The sequence below is a fragment of the Nyctibius grandis genome, chromosome Z (genome assembly GCF_013368605.1).
Source record: "Nyctibius grandis isolate bNycGra1 chromosome Z, bNycGra1.pri, whole genome shotgun sequence".
Taxonomy (NCBI): domain Eukaryota; kingdom Metazoa; phylum Chordata; class Aves; order Nyctibiiformes; family Nyctibiidae; genus Nyctibius; species Nyctibius grandis.
The window spans coordinates 166,301-182,400 of NC_090695.1; the positions used below are offsets into that span (position 1 = coordinate 166,301).

General features: G+C 40.3%; 1 protein-coding gene across 1 annotated transcript; it reads right to left on the reverse strand.

Annotated features, from left to right (window-relative positions):
* Nucleotides 1-2,073: 2,073 nt before the first annotated feature.
* Nucleotides 2,074-15,539, reverse strand: SKA1 (spindle and kinetochore associated complex subunit 1). The gene is made up of 6 exons (XM_068423735.1): nucleotides 15,446-15,539; nucleotides 14,354-14,478; nucleotides 13,542-13,633; nucleotides 10,471-10,608; nucleotides 5,930-6,099; nucleotides 2,074-2,222 (listed from the first exon to the last, which is right to left on the reverse strand). The coding sequence occupies exons 1-6, from the start codon at nucleotides 15,531-15,533 to the stop codon at nucleotides 2,074-2,076; spliced, it is 762 nt and encodes a 253-aa protein (XP_068279836.1). The 5' UTR covers nucleotides 15,534-15,539.
* Nucleotides 15,540-16,100: the final 561 nt, after the last annotated feature.

Below are 16,100 nucleotides of genomic sequence, written 5' to 3' on the forward strand. Positions count from 1 at the left end.
AAATTAAAAAACTCCATAGTAACAGATCAAAAGCTGTTAACCAACATCGAATTAATCACAAACTGCAATCCCCACAACAAAACTTTAAAAAGAATTACAAGCAGGAGAAAAATGCAGCAACCAAGTTCACCCAGACCGAAATAAGTACTAAGAAAAAAAAGACCAAAAAAAGCACCACAGTGATGACACCTTGTGTCAGTGAGGAATCAAACATTTTGAGAACAGCAACTTTTAATTGTTAAGAATGAGTCTCATATTTCCCTGATTATAATAATAATTGAAATATTAGACACGTCTGTCTCAGTCTCGTTTGCCCATCGAGTTCGTTTTTAAGCCTGCTAAAATTATCCCATATATTCAGACCTCTCCTTACAGTGAAGTTTTCACTTGCACATGGTTCTTCAGGGTCCATTTGGGGCTCTTTTTGCTTCTTCTCCACACTTTTCAAGTTACAGCTCTATAACCACAAAGTAAATTGCAGAGAAACATGCTGTAAATTACTGAAATAGCCCCATGTCCAACAGGCCAACTTCCCTCTAGGGACTCCTACGCAACGGGATCTCCTGGCGTAGGCTGGAGAGCTGTTGGGTCAGATGGTCGGAGGAGAGCAGAAGAAAACCAAAGTTAGGCTGTTGGGCAGTCTGGAGCCAGTCACCTGGAAATGTCCAAACCAAACGTGAACTAAAGGGCAAAGCAGTGAAACTGCTTTACGAGATTTCTTTTTATTAAATACAAGATTGCAAGTCTTGAATCTTGAAAGAGTCAAGAATACATGAAGCTGGGCAAAACAGAGGAGGGAAAAACAAAAAAAAGGACCTGATGATCTGTGGACCCAAACCTCTACACTTTATTTAACGTCAAAAGAAACAGATGGACTCACCTAACACTTATGGAAATGGATTTTGCACATTCTCCTGTGCTGTGGGTTAATCTGAACATGAAATATATTCCAGGACGACGCAGAGTAGAGGCCTCACCTTGGATCTCAACATCCCAGAGCAAAAGACCATAAAATCCCCCAAAACCAACCACCCCACACACACAAAAATGGGAATCTAAGATTGTATAGTACTCACCAGGATCTCTTTATTGACAAATTTCAACATTTATTCAGGGTCTTTTGCTCATTAAGTCATCATTTTAACACCGACAGGGTACAAGAGGAGGTATTTTAGAGTAGACATGAGGATACACGCTCATGGAAGAAAAAAGACCATAGCTTTTCTTATCAAAACAGTTTTGATTACTTGCAGAGTTGATATTTGTAACAATAATTCTACTCCGGAACTTATTACACTAACAGGTCCTTTAAAAGCAATCTTCTGTAATAAAAACTAACGAGTTTGACGAGTATTTTCAAAGTAAAAGTCAACATTTTCACTTAAAAAACCCCCACTGCTCTACTGTTTCAGTCTAATGAGTTGGTCTGAGGGGAAAAAAATCTGGCTGCATGATGAAGTCTGAAAACCATATGGTTAACAGAACTACGGATCGTCAGTCTGGAAATGTTTAAACCACCTCAGATCTTCCTGTTCAAGCCATGCAGGAAACTCCAAAACATACAATTAGGATAAGAAGAAAAAGATTAAGAAAAGGAAATCTGGAAATCGGTTTGAGGGGTTTAAGAAAAACAAGAATCAAATGGTTCCTTTGAGTAGCTACAGAGTCTTAAACACAGTCTCCAACTCATAAACATAAGAGGAACGTTATTAACATGCAGAGAATTTCACTTTCAAGCACTGACCTGAAAATGTGATTAAAACCGCCTGTAACCACAGGTGGGCCAATTGCCTATCTGGCTTTTATTTGTAATTTGCCAAAAGACAGTAGTTCCTCTCAAGGTTTCAAAACAAACCTCAAATACTTCGAGGCCATTTGATATTGCCACTCCTAATTTAGGAGAGATGCCTGAATAAAAACCCACTTCTTGGTCCTCACTACTGCCTTTTAGAAAATCAGAGAGCTGGATAGGAATGGCCACACACAGAATCGCGCTGCAAGCAACAAAACCTCTCTGCATCTCAAAATACTTCTACCTTCTCCATCTTGGGTCAGCAGAATATGGAAAGCTCATTAGCAGATGGCGTAGCGGACAAGTCCTGAGCCACGAACTTCTCTCACTCTCTGGCAGTGGCGCAGGATATTGAGGATGCTATGGAAGCGCTTATCCACCTTCAGTGGAGTGAATTCTTTGATATCAGCCTCCACAACAAAAAATTGACCTGGAAAACAAATAATGACTTTGCTATAACAATGACTATGTTGTAGGATACACTTATTTCACAACAATACAACCACTTTTTAACAATTCCACACACTGATGAAAAAAATACAATCAGCAGTAGGATGGCCTCATGCTGTCTCAGGAACTTTGTTCCACTTCATAAATTTGTCATGAGAAAGAAGAATTACCAACCTTCCCATTAAGTTCAACTACCCTGCATTGTCCCCAAGTCCCGTTCCATGAGCTCTGTCAAACCATCCATGCTCCTCTATCAGGGTATAAAGTCTGCAGCAGTCCCAAACACCACCCAGGGCCAGATAAAAGATGTTCCACACATGTGCCAGAGGATGTGGATAGTGAAAAGTCAACTGACTGCACACCTAGAACAGCTGTGATGCCTAACAGTAAACTTCTCTTTGAGGCCTTGCTCATAGGTGTTCTGCTCTTAGTGACACCCAAAGCACTGACCTGAGCAAAACCAGGCTCAGGGCCTGCTTAAAGATCATAGCACAGCTTTACGGAGAAAGGCATCTGGCTTCAGCATTTCAATCATGGAACACAGTTGAGTAGCAGCGTAATTGGAGTCCCAAGTAATTGCTCTGCAATGTCTGAATAAGCAGCGGCCTGATGACATTCTCTCAGCAAGCACTCGAGTCCTGTAATTGGCCCTTTGCAAACAAAAGGACGGAGCCCTGCACACATCAGAGCCATGCAGCCCACCATTCCTTTGACTGCCATCAGCTTTGGAAAAGAATTTAATTACGAAAATGCAAGGAAAAAGACTAACCACTTGGAACAGCATCTTCCCTGTGTCTCTAACAAAACAGCATAGGGAGGTCCTGCCTCAGGGCTGGCAGCCCACCCGTTCTTGCAGTTGATTAACAACTTCTAAAAGGAAATTCTCATCATCGAGTGCTTGTAAGAAACCAAGACCTTGACTGGAGTTAAAGCATTTAAAATGCCTGCAACAGAACCCCAAGAGAAAGTCCCCACAAACAGGTAGACACGAGGAAGGAAGGAGTTATTCTAAGCACTCCATAGCTATATTCACTAGCTGTGAATTCAGTCTTTATAAGCTGCTCAGAAGATAATTACAGATCTAGTAAAATGACTGTATATTTAATACTTCCTGTAACACTGCAGAAGGTTTTAACTACGCATCTTCACAAAACTGTAAGAAAGAAAAGCAATCTGAAAGCAGGAACATGTTAATTAAGGTATAAGAAAGACGCGTCCAATTATCTTTAAGGAGAGGAAGTAGAAAGAAATAACATATTCCTCTGTAGTGTCATGCTTCCAAGTCTTATAAGAAAGAAGTCAGCAAGGCTCAGGGTGTTCTAGCTTGGAAGAAGAGGATAGCATTTTCCCTCCTCCTCTCACCCTTAAAGTAAGGCAGAGGCAGCAGCATGTTAGATAAGATGGAGCATCTCTTCTTTCTATTAAGTTATTGGAGAGTAATTGCAGTTTCACTGAGGAGAAAGTAGCTGATGTAGCTGGAAAGCCAAAGCGGCCAGGAAAGCTTTTATTTATTTATTAAACAAGTACAACGTAGCTTCACACAGGCAAATCTGTGTTTTTCTGTCAACATTTCAGCTTTAAATTTAATCTCATGAGTGATACAACAGGACATGCACTCCACTCTGAAGGTGCATCCAAGGATGTGGCAGCCATTAGAGCTGAGGTCCCAGAGTGCCGTTTACAAGCGTAGTGTTCCCTAAAACATTGCTGAGCCAGAGCTGAAGAATAACAGATCGTGTTTTCTCACAGACTGGGCCACCTTGAGAGTCAGTGACACAGGTGTCTAATAGGAAATAGAATCTTCCAGAGACAATAACTGTCAAAAGCTGGAGGTCTTCCCCTAGATGGGAACTATGCTGGAATCTCAGAGCTTGCAACACTGCCAAATACACATACAGATGAGAAGTGGAAAGTTTATTTACCAGGAAGAGAAAAAACTTGCATAAGTGCTTAAAATGTAACTACAGTTGGGTAGAGACCATTTGCAATTTCCAGTAAAATAGGGCAATACACCTAAATAGTGTTATGAACCCAGGGCTAATCTGCACACCGGTTTCCCTGTCTGTTATATCTCAGGCAACATCAGAATGTCTTGAATCTGTGCAGAATATGATTTCTTCTTGTATTTGCCCGGCATTCAGGGCAGCAACATTCAGCACAGCAGGATCTTGTTTATGAAGAAACCAGAGCTGGCTAAAGGGCGGTGGTTTGGTTTGAAACAGTAGCGCCATGCACTAAATAACTAGCTAAACTAAGAGAATCACCTTACTGCCTGGGGAAGTTGCCCTGATAAACCAGGCAGCATCGTTTCTCATCTTGAAATTCAGAGGAAGAGATCAGTTGGCAACCAGCCCAGGCTGAGAAACGGTGGGAATCCTAAGCAGAGAGACACTCATAGCAGAAATTTAAGCAAACAAATCAATCAATGCCCAACCTCATCCTGAAAAATGCAATGGATAAAGACATTTAATCATTTTGTGCTGGCCAGATTAAGAACCATCGGACAGCCTGCCAGACCGTCCCTCTAGATTTTCTAGATGATTAGTTGCAACAAACAAAAACAAAACAAAACAACCTACCACACACACACACACACTCTCTCAGATGCTGAATGTCCTAGTTTCCTAACTGAACTTTCCAACATAAACAAGAAAACAAAAACTGGCTCTCAGGTACTTGAAGAAATTAAAAGCCTCAATTTTTCAGACTTAAAAAAAAAATACTTTCTGTAGGACAGTAACACTTACACCAAAAAAAAAAAAATACTGTAAGTTAAAAATGATAAAGCAAGTATTTTAAGAAATCCCAGATTAATGTAAGCCGTTGTTAGACTGGAGCAAAACTTGTCTAGAGAAAAAACAAACAATCTGATTACCCAGATTTCCCAACTTCACAACAAATTTTTTAATAGTTCACGTCCATTCTAGCTTAAAAACTGAAAACGTGGTTTCTGCAGTTTGGTTATCAAGATGGGAGGTTCCAAAACCTGTAGTGATTCCAAATTAAATCTTTGTGCACTCTAAAAGTTTTTGCTGCAACATGCCATGAGAGTGACATATTTTCAGTAAAAACATATAAAAAGTAACCAAATGGGAAAACTCTCCAGTCAAAACAATAACCCTTGTTGCTACACTATGTGACTTTACCCACAAGAGGTGACTGGATTTTATACCGACTACCCAGTTCTGTATGGTAAGAAGACATTTATTTTCCTTATGGTCTAGAATGTGATCTGGAGATGAATCTCATTTCTGTTCTCCTCCCTGATATCAAGGGAGAAGCAGAACTTTCTTTGCTCCAGACTGTCAAAGCATTGATCGTCCTGACGTGGACAGGAATTCTTCGGGGCCAAATCTGATTCAGCGTGGGGCACCCCGTGCTAGGAAGGGAGGAAAAGCCCTCCTAAGTCTACAGATTATTTCTTTTTTCTCCTGTTCTCCATCTGGGAATAAGCAATAGCAGGTTTTCTAAAATTTTTCAGGACTGATGGTTTTAAACACTCCCACTCCATCTACCAGAGCGCCTGGATGGACTATTTTCTGAGAATAAGACACTATAAGTTACACTATAACATAAAGAGCACGTGCTGTCATTAGTCATTCAATATTTTGTCCAAGTATTTTTATACTTGTGCTGCAATAGCCAAGTGCTATGAGTTTGGTACTAACAAAGGGAAAAAGAAAATACCTTTTGTATCCTTAGTTTCTTCTTCCAGGAACCTGTGGTAGAGATTTCTGACTGCTGCATTCATAGATTTCAAAGGCTGATGCATGATCTTGTACTTGGCCACCACAGCCTTGTTCATATCTTGAACAACTGCATTAACCTGATCACATGTTAAACGACCCTTCATATACCTACAAAGAAAAATAAAAAACAGTAACCAGAAAGTCACAAACGAAGTTCCGTGTTTATTTTTCTCTTTCATCAGCCTTAATTGAACATGCTCTTCCTAGTTCGAGGCAGTTTCTTCTGCTTTGTGTTAATGAATAAATGTCGTAGTTAATTTTGTTCATTTCCTTGATTAGTTAATAATCTTGAAAGTTAAAAAAGCCATGATAAAACCTAAACCAGAAAGACGAAACATTAGAAAGCTAAACTGAGAAGCAAAAAATATCTAGTGCTTAAGCTGTAAGGAGCATTCAAAATGGAATGGAGGTTGCTTTTATAGCGTGCCACTTACACTACAAATGCAGAAAAAGCAAGAAACTTTGCAGAAAATCCAACATGAGCCAAAACTGAAATTAAATGTTTCTGCCTAAGAGTGCAATTTGTTTCATATTATAATCATAAATAACCTGTGTTTGATCTTACAGCCATTCCTTTGGTTTTGTTTTTAAAAAATACCAGTTTTGTGTTGTTTTCTATATTTTATTGTGCAGCCTACTGAGCTACACAGACAGTTTTGCGCTACCAACATCCGCTTCTGAACTTTCCAAGCATTTCATAAAACTAGCACTAAAACAGTAAGTTCTCTTGATAACAGCCTAGAGGTACAGGAAGCAGAGAAGATAAAAAACAAAGTGATGTGGAAATATTAGAACACTGGAATATCTGCAAGCAAGGCTATTCAGTATTTATAGATGTAAAGGCATGCCTTCAAGGAAAAGGAAACATGCTACAAACTGAGAAGCCATTATATAAAAATGAAATCTGAAACTCATATGACAAGCAGTAAGCTAAATAGAAAACAAAACCCCAGAAAACACTGCAGTAAGAGCCAGGGCAGCCTTGCAACTTGAGTTATCCTGTGATCACCGTTCAGTTGCTACCACAAACCAAACTTGGCCGTTTGTGTGTGTTCAGTATCAGTTTGCAGACGCGTGGAATCAGAAAGCTTCTGCTGAGAAGAGTGTTACAATTCATTTTAAGCATGAATGAGGTTCTTTAGGGCAGTGTATCAGGTGGCTAAAAGCTGTAGGACAATCAGAGTGAAAAGATCAATGAGCAGGAAATTCTTCCCTCATTTTTATCTGAACAGAAAAACTCAATCTTTGGAAAACATACAAAGAATTTAAAGCACTAAAGCCAACTAAAAATAAGTGCTTGCTGTAGATTTTAATAATAGCCAGTTCCTGCCAGGAAGACAGGTCTGCACGGGGTGTTTAAAGACTCCTGAAATCAAAGGAATTGCTCTAATTTCAGACTGAATTGCTACTGAGTTATTTGCAGCCGGTTTTCAACTTTATTGATACTTTGATTAATCCAGATTCAATGTTGGAGGTGCAGCCATTTTTATAAAAGCACTCTACCCTGCACACAGAACATATTTTCAAATAAAAGCAGCACCACCACCCCCTGAAACAGAGTCATACCCTGCACTGAGTAACACAGCCTATAACCACAGAAGGGCTTTGCCTGTATACATTAACTGCTATTTATTGCTCTACCTGCATCCCTCAGCCTGTTTATAAAGTCACAGGGGAATGCGCAGAGCTATGAAGATTAAGGCCAGAGGTATAAAATACCTATATTTAAGTTCCTATGCTCTGCTATCAATAGAGTGAATACACTTAATAATTGTAAGGATCATAAAAACTCCAGCTGTTCCAGTCTTCTCAGGTTTCTATCCAGCCATGGCTAGCAAACCCATAAATGCTGACATTTATTTCAGTCCATACCCTAATATAAAATTACAAAGTTGAGAAGTTCCACATTAATCCATTTAATTTAGATTTTAAATAACTTTAAAATCTGCTTCACTCCACCACAAGCAAAAACATTCAGAACTTTTTTTTTTAAAAAACTAGTGACCCGATTTCTTTTTTTAATCCACAGGAGCACCATTCAAAACACAAAATTACTTTTTTTCCATAGGTATGAAAACCAAAGCAAAGTGCTATGCTCTTCAAAGAGAACATCATCAATATATTATATATATACACCACTGGAAAAAGAGATAAACCTCCTAATGGCCAGCCCCTGCTTCCTCAGAAATGTTTAGGCTAAAAGAAACATATATTCCCCCAAGTTACCATTTTCTGAGACTTCAGAGAGTTATAACAAATGTGCAGGTTCTAAAAATATCTTAAGTGGTAAGAATTTTAGACACTGAATAAAGCCAGCATTTTCCTTTGCCTTGAATTCAATGTTAACTGAGACATCTAGTGTGCAATTTTCTTTTTCTTCCTCCAAAAAGCATCTGTCTCCAACAGATTTGAAGGCTAAGATAATTTGCAAGTTTCTCACTGGGCGAGAGGATTCTGTTTGATCAAGGTGCTCCATACCTGCACCTAACACAGCACGTACCTTTGTTAAATACCTGCTGCAGAGTTCTAAAAATATGAAGTCACTGAAGATTATACTTCCCTTTTAGTGCCCAAATGATGTCAGGGATAGATTTTCCTTCGCTTCCAGCACAAAGGGGGTGAAAAACCACCTAGATTTTTCAGTTACAATCTACCACAGCTGTGGGAGGAAGGGAGAGAGGAACCAGACTCTTGGCAGATGCAAAACCCATGCTACCCAGCTGGTGTGGGATTTAGACACATATGTGATGCACATGCACAGTTGGGCTTTATGAAGTCCCTCAGACTGGTTTAGCACAGCCACAGTCCTGTGCTAGCACAGCCATGCGGCTCCAGGCCAGAGCTAGGTAAAAATGCAGTAGGATCCCTCGTTACTATTGCCAGCAGGTGTAAAGAGATCCCACATCACAACCAGGGCTGACCTAGAGAACTGGGATATGATCCTAATTCTCATTCTTCTAGGAGAATGTGTTAGGTGTGAGAAAATTCGGGTCACAAACATTTGCTGCCTAGATTTGATAATACAGGACGTGAAATTGAAAGCTTAGTGGGCTCCCCCCAATCTTGTCTTACAACGCTGCCAGGCAACAGCAAAAAACTGGTAGATTAATAAATCTATTTAAAGTCACATAAATCTTCCTTCACAAAACAAACATGCTTTTCCCACCTGAATAAAAATATTTCTACAGCCTCATAAGCACAGTCTAACACACAACCTTTCTATAAACCAGCAATGAATATCAGAGTATCCGTCTGGCTCTGCCCCCACCCTCCCCACCTGCCAACAGCAGTGGAAAACCTTCTGCTTTCAAGGATAATGAAACACCTCAAGAGGTTACGTGGAAAACTGTAGCTTGAACTGGAAGTTGAAACAACATTTGGATGGAACGGTCTACGCCGACTTCTTTTGCCTTAGCAGAGATAAAGACCAAAAATTCCCATGCTCCAGCTTTACCTTTCCAAAATTTTATCAGGAGAGTTGTATCTAAAGGAGTAAATCCACCAGATACTAGAGATGATCTGCAGGATAAAAATACCATGTGCACACACTTTTAAGAGGTAACCAAGAGAGTCCTTTATTGAGCTAATGCTCAATATTCAGGCTCCTGCATTTTCTGGACTGAGGTATTTGGTGGAAGAAAATGAACATTGCTCACCTGAAAATTTTGAAAGCTATAGGAAAGATGATTTGAAAGCCTCAAGTAAAACACAGACTCAAAAAAAAAAATCTTATTGAAACAAGTGTTGCCAGGGAACACACTGAATCTAGAGCCTAGGTAACAATTTAGCCTTAAGCATCAAGAAAATTTTCTCCTTTTTGCAGAAATATTTGCCATTGGCCCCAAAATGACATTTAAGAAAAGTTATTCTTACATGACAGACTTCATACAATGATATCCATTAATCAGGTCCTGATTAGGGGGATAGCAGGGGGAAAAACCCACGCTTTTTATTCCAGAAATTTGGGATATTTCAGCGGGAGGCGTTTTTGCATTTAACAAGTCTGTTTTCTTTTCCCATCTCAAAACAAATTGATAATTCAAGACTTGTTTTCAGAAACCAATAGTTGGGTCAAATAAAACCAGCATTTATCATTATTTTTGCCTTTATCTTATGAGATGGCAGCTTTTTCTTTTTTAAAGTCAGTTCTCAAAACAAGAAAAGAACCCAATTATTAGCTAATATATTTCTGTTCATACAATTAAAGTGACTTTTGAGATAAGAGGGTTGGGTTTTAACCGATAAGCTCTGATCTTCCCAATAAAAAGAATCTAATTAGCTCTATTAATTTCATTTTCAGGTTTGCTGCTATTGCATATAAACTATTTGGAGCTATCATCATGATGTTTCATCCCGTGGAGCATTTAAAATGTCAAAACATCTCTGTCAGCCTCAGTTCTCCACGAGCTCACTTTCCCAAGCCCACGTTTGCCACCCAAATTGGTACGACAGGGTCTAAGAAAAGCCACGCTTACTTACGCAGGAACACTTTTAAATTCCTCTGCGGTTATTAAGGGTGCTTCTTTAATAGGTTGTGACTCTTTGGTAGGTTTCTTTGCACGTTTGGGTTCTACAACTTTTGTTTGTTCTTCACATTTCGCAGCTAGCCCAGCGATGCTGTAAAATGAATGAATATTAAGTGTATAAATAGCAGATCAGTAGTAAGGAGAACACCATTATATTGTCAAGTCTGCTTACTCACAGACCTAAGCTCCAACCCATCTGTTAGGCTGGATGAACATAATTCACCATCTTCCCTGAAAGAAAAATAAATAAAGCAAGCCTACTCCATTTCAAATTGCATACTTCAGCTGACTTCATTATAGCTCTTCATTTCTCTGCTAGAGAGGCTGCCAGCAGGTGAATTGGAAGCAGTCCAAACGCAGCACAGAGCAGTTACGAATTCCATGTACCATCACATTTCACAGAACATGAGGCCTCCCTTTTCTATCAGATGAACCAGAGCACAGAGCTGCAGCCTAACAGGCTGATGTGAAACACTTCACAGCTCTTTGAAACACGTTCAAACCTTGGGAAGCCTGACTCATCCATTAATCTTTTGAGGCAAAGAAATTCAACACCACCCAGCAGGCTGGGATTTTTAAATATTTTTTTTTTCTTTAGGCAAGATCCCCAAAGCCAAGGAATGATTATTAGAGCATTATTTTTACAAATTCACTCTTCCTCCAAACCCTCAGCTTAGAGCCTCAAACACTGAGTTATTTGCCAGCCACCCACCTAGCTGCTCTCCTACTAGTTGGTAGGAGGACAGCAGAGAGGATGCACTTGGCCATATTCACTGTCATCTCAATACAAGGACATTACTGGGCTGTGATGGGCAACAGAAATCACTAAAGCAGCACCAAGCTGACCTGTCACAAAGAATGGATGCTCTTCTTTGATCTAACCTTCCCACAAGAAGAGATCTTTGGTTGACGTGGGGCCCTACAGTCAGCGAACCGCACAGCAGTGCCTCTGGTGACCTGAGGGCTGGGATTTGATGTGTCACTTGCTGTGACATCCCCAAACCCGGTGTCCCATTTCCCCGAGAAAACTGCGGTGCAGAGGACAGCGAGTGCCACCTGCTGGACTCCAAACTGGCTGGTCCGAGACACAGTGACAGGGGAAGCTCTGCTCTGTGCCACGCCACAGTACAGAGCTCTTCTGAAATCCTGGACACCACCAGTTAAACAGATTCACATGTAAACATCTGAAAAACAAGGTGAGGCCCTGCACAAAACTAATCCTGGCATCCTAGCTAGCACTAGTCGCAGGGAATGTCAGCAAGGAAGAGGGAAAGGGAAGGGTGGGGATTTTTGGTGGTGTTGCAGGTGGCTTTGGAAGAGAGGGATAAACACAAGGACCAAGGGAGGCGTGAGTGCAGACCTCAAAACTTCACTCCTCCTGTACATCTCCTGCCATCCTCCTCACCACAACAAACCTCTAATCTTTTGTAAGTTATTCCTCACCCCCAGGTACTTCTGCTTTGGGTGCTCACCCACCACCTCGCCCGTACATTGCTGCAGTGAGATGGTACACATACAGCTCACTGCCCACCTGGACCATCACAAGTGAGAACTGAAGCTTGTACTCAAAATCCGGGTTTGGTGTAGCAAGAAACTGCTCTCTCAATAAACACCTGGAATACAAAGGGCTTAAGATACATTGAACTTGCTTTTTATTTCAGTGAGAATCCTCCGGTAAATACGAACGCCAAAACCAAGAACACAGGAGAGAAACAACAGCTAAAGCCATGAATTGTTTAATCCATCTGTGTGGGTGTTTTCATTCTGTCTGAGCTTCGAAGACCTGTCTCACCTGTGTTCAAGTGCTCGCCGTGCTTTCTGCATTGCTTATCTCATGATAGTCACTCAACAATTAGTACTCAGCTCCCCAAACATTTTGGACATAGAGGAACAGAAATGCAGTAGGTCAGAGGAGGAGGGTTTAGGGAAGAGGACTACAGACCCATTAACTTCTTGATCAAAAGCAGGACAAGACTGGCAGGGAAACCAACATCCCAAAGAATCTTTTTGATATCAGAGGTGACACAATCCCTAAACAAGCCTCATTTGCATCTAAACAATTCCCAGTAGCTAATGTAAACTTAAGACAAAGCTTTTTCCTAAATTAAGTTGCAAAAGGAAGGCAGAACCCCAGTGACAATTTCTGAAGAACTTCCATTCTTTCACACACCCAAAAAAATTCTGCAACATCCGAACTGGATAGGAAACTGAAAAGGAACAAGGCATGTTTTAGGAGGCTGTTTCCTAAATTGAAGGGTTGTGTCTAAAGGGTTGCATTGAGAAAAAAGCTTCTGCACAAGTCATCTCTCTACCAGCTAAGACTAGTCCAAGTTTCAATACAAGCAGTCCCTACACAGGTGAAAATATTGGTACACACTATCTGAAATTACTGTTCATTTTTCTCTCCTGTAACACTGTTTCCATATCCTTAACCTTCTACATTGCTGGAATACGCCTGTAATGTTTTCAGCCTGGGGCTTGTCTGGCATTAGGAGCAAGACCAGGTAAAGCTGATAGATTCAGGGCAGGAAAAGGAGAATAAAAATACCACAACCATAATTCAAATCTCTGCAGAAGGATGACTGAGTTAGAGGATTTTCTTTTAAATTATATTTGGAAGAGCAGTGTTGAACAGCAGTTCTAGTGACCCAGCATTCGGATCACTAACCCACCCTTCAATCCTGAGGCACTGCAGCTATCAAGTCAGTGTTTTTTGCAATTCTAAAGCAAGGAATGCTCAGATTTGTTGAAGAACTACCTTTCTGCTAGAATGTTACACCTGCCACTGGGAGCTTCCATCTGAACAACTCGGTATTTTATAAGTTTTACCTGTGGGATTTATTAGGGTGGTAGCACAGGCCTGGCAATGATCAGTCAAGAGCAAACTCCAGAATCAATACATATAACAACTTTGGCTCCCAGAAGTTCACAGTTAATATACAGTAAAAGGAGCAGAGCTGTACAATACTGCAGCTTGATACCGCCAGGAGCAGCCTGACACCTCCAGGCTCCTGTACCACGTACCAGGTCTGAGTGCGTTTCAGCAGATGGGGAGGAATGTTTTCATGCAGGTGCTGTGCTTCCTTTTGTTGTCTCTCAGCAGACTTCTGGAGCTCCTGAAATTAACGTTAGACTTCATCAGAAATCTGAAACTCAATGTCAAGCAAGTAAAATTAGTTTATTATTAGGGTGATGCTAAAATAATTCTTAACTTAAGAGGTATTCTTTGCTCTCTGCCCATCATCTTACCTCTTTACCCTCTAATTTCCCAAGAGCAACTAGCAAAGCTCAGAAAAACAAAGCTAAGAGTGAGAAAACATAAGCTGGTCTGTCCTTGCCCTCAAAATGTCACAGAAGTTTGAATGGGCAAAAAGTAAATCTTTAACAATATACCCTAGCAGGTCTGAGCAGGGGAATGCTGGTGGTGACGAAGAGATACTACAAGAAACTCACCTACATTCCCCAAACAACACTTTCACAAAAGACTTAACACGTGAAAGCACTGCAAACACACATTAGAACAACAGATAAATATTCCAATTAAATACTTTTCATAGCTATTGCAAGGATGTAAAAACAGAACTGCTCTTTAGACAACAGTATCTATTATGAAAAAGACATGCTTTCAATATATAAACCTTGAAAATTAAAATTTTTAATGTGCACTATACTGGAGAGCTGCTTAATAAACCATCAGTAAGCCTGTTCCAAGCCCCAGTTTCTCTTGTAAGCACACGCATCCAAACACATCAGTGAGGATCTAGAAAAGAACAACTATGCACTCAAAGATTCCTTTGAATCTTTTGGTATTTTATGAACAGGGAAAAAAAGATTACTTTTAGCAAATTCTTCAGTTTTTCTTGCTCTTGAACTTCAGCTTCCATTTTATTCAGGAGATCATGCAAGAAAACCATCTCATGTCCTATTTTACAGAGCATAGATTTGAGGGATGGTTCCTGACCTGTCAAAGAGAGAACATTAAGCCCAAAAGCCCAAACACCTTTGACACAAAACCAAAATCCCATTTCCCTCCCCTTCACAAGCAGTGATTATCTACTAACTCTACGCTCCCCGACCACCATATCTTCCCAGGAGAAGCAGCAATATTCGCTGGTCAAACAGACAACCTCCTACTGCATACAGCCAACAAGAGCTCAAAGCTGCTGCATGAACAAAGGCCCCCTCCACCACGATGCTGGAAAGCGCTAAGCTGTACCCACTCCCACTGCAGGTTGCAGGTGGAGGACACAGCTTCTAAACACAGCCTGGCTTTCACAACTGCTTGGCTGCAGCGCCCTCTTCTCCTTTATGATCTCCGTTTAGGGGAGCTTGAAAGCTACTGCCCTCTTTGGAAACAGTTATAGTTCCTCTTCCAACAGGACCTTAGCCTAGGTGACCCTCCCAACCAACATTTCTATGATCCTGTGTAACTCTATTTGTACCCAGGAAAGGATAAGGGATTAATCTAAAACATTCAGATCAATTTCAGCACCTCAGTTTAAATAAGTTTGTTGCCCACTGTGTGTTTACTTCACAGCCAGGCACTCCTGGAACACCAGGACAAGACACCTGTATAAACCTCCATCTGTGCCTTTGCATGTTTTTGTAATTAGGCCTAACATATTCATCAAGATATTTTTTCTTCTCCCATCTGGAGCTTTCCCCGTCAAAGTATATAGAGTATAGGGTACATTAACCACCAGTCTCCAAGTCCCTCAGAGGAATATACTTTCACTTAGCTTGTGTTCTCTGCTTGGCACCTGGTTCCCAGATAATGCTCCCATTTTGCCATCCTTGCTCACTTTTGTTATTGTTCTTATTCTCTACATTTTACTTGATTTCCACTTCATGTTACCTTCCATGTCTAATTAGAGCATTCCCATTTCTCGCAAGGAGGTGCAAACCAAAACCCTCTCAATTTCTTTTACCTATGTTTCTCAATTGAAGAGTCTTTTTAATAGCTGAAATTTTTGTGTTGATGTGAAAGCATAAACCTTCCAGGTCGGCGGACGCCATATCCTCTGTTATCATACTGAGGGGAAATAAAAGAGAACGCAGTAATTCAAGAAAGACCTAAGTTGCAAACACTAAGCATGCAAGTAGAATTTTAAAAAGGGCCCTGATCTGTCAAAGAGGCAAAGGGAACTTAAATGAAGCAGTAAATGTAGTAACTACCTTTTATTTTACTAAATTGGAAACAGAAGAAGAAGCACAAAGTGACTGACACTAGACAAGACAAAGCAACTTCCCTGAACTGTGGAGATAAGTGAAGTGTAACATCAGTACAATGATTCCTCATTAAACTGCATAAATCTTTATTACATTAAGGTGTTTGCTACTAAAGAAGATGGCAATTTACGCAACAAAGAAGAAATATCTGGTTTATATAAAGCAGTGCTATAAGGGTCTCTCGGGGAGATTGTATCAGATGATCAAGATTTAAAAAGGGTTTTCTTTTTAAAAAATAACAGTAATTAAACAAAACAAAATGCGCACTTGCTTGCTAGCAGAGTACAGAGTCACAAAAAGCAGCATTATTTATCGGTTACTCTTGTGTAAACATACTTATTAACTGTATTATAG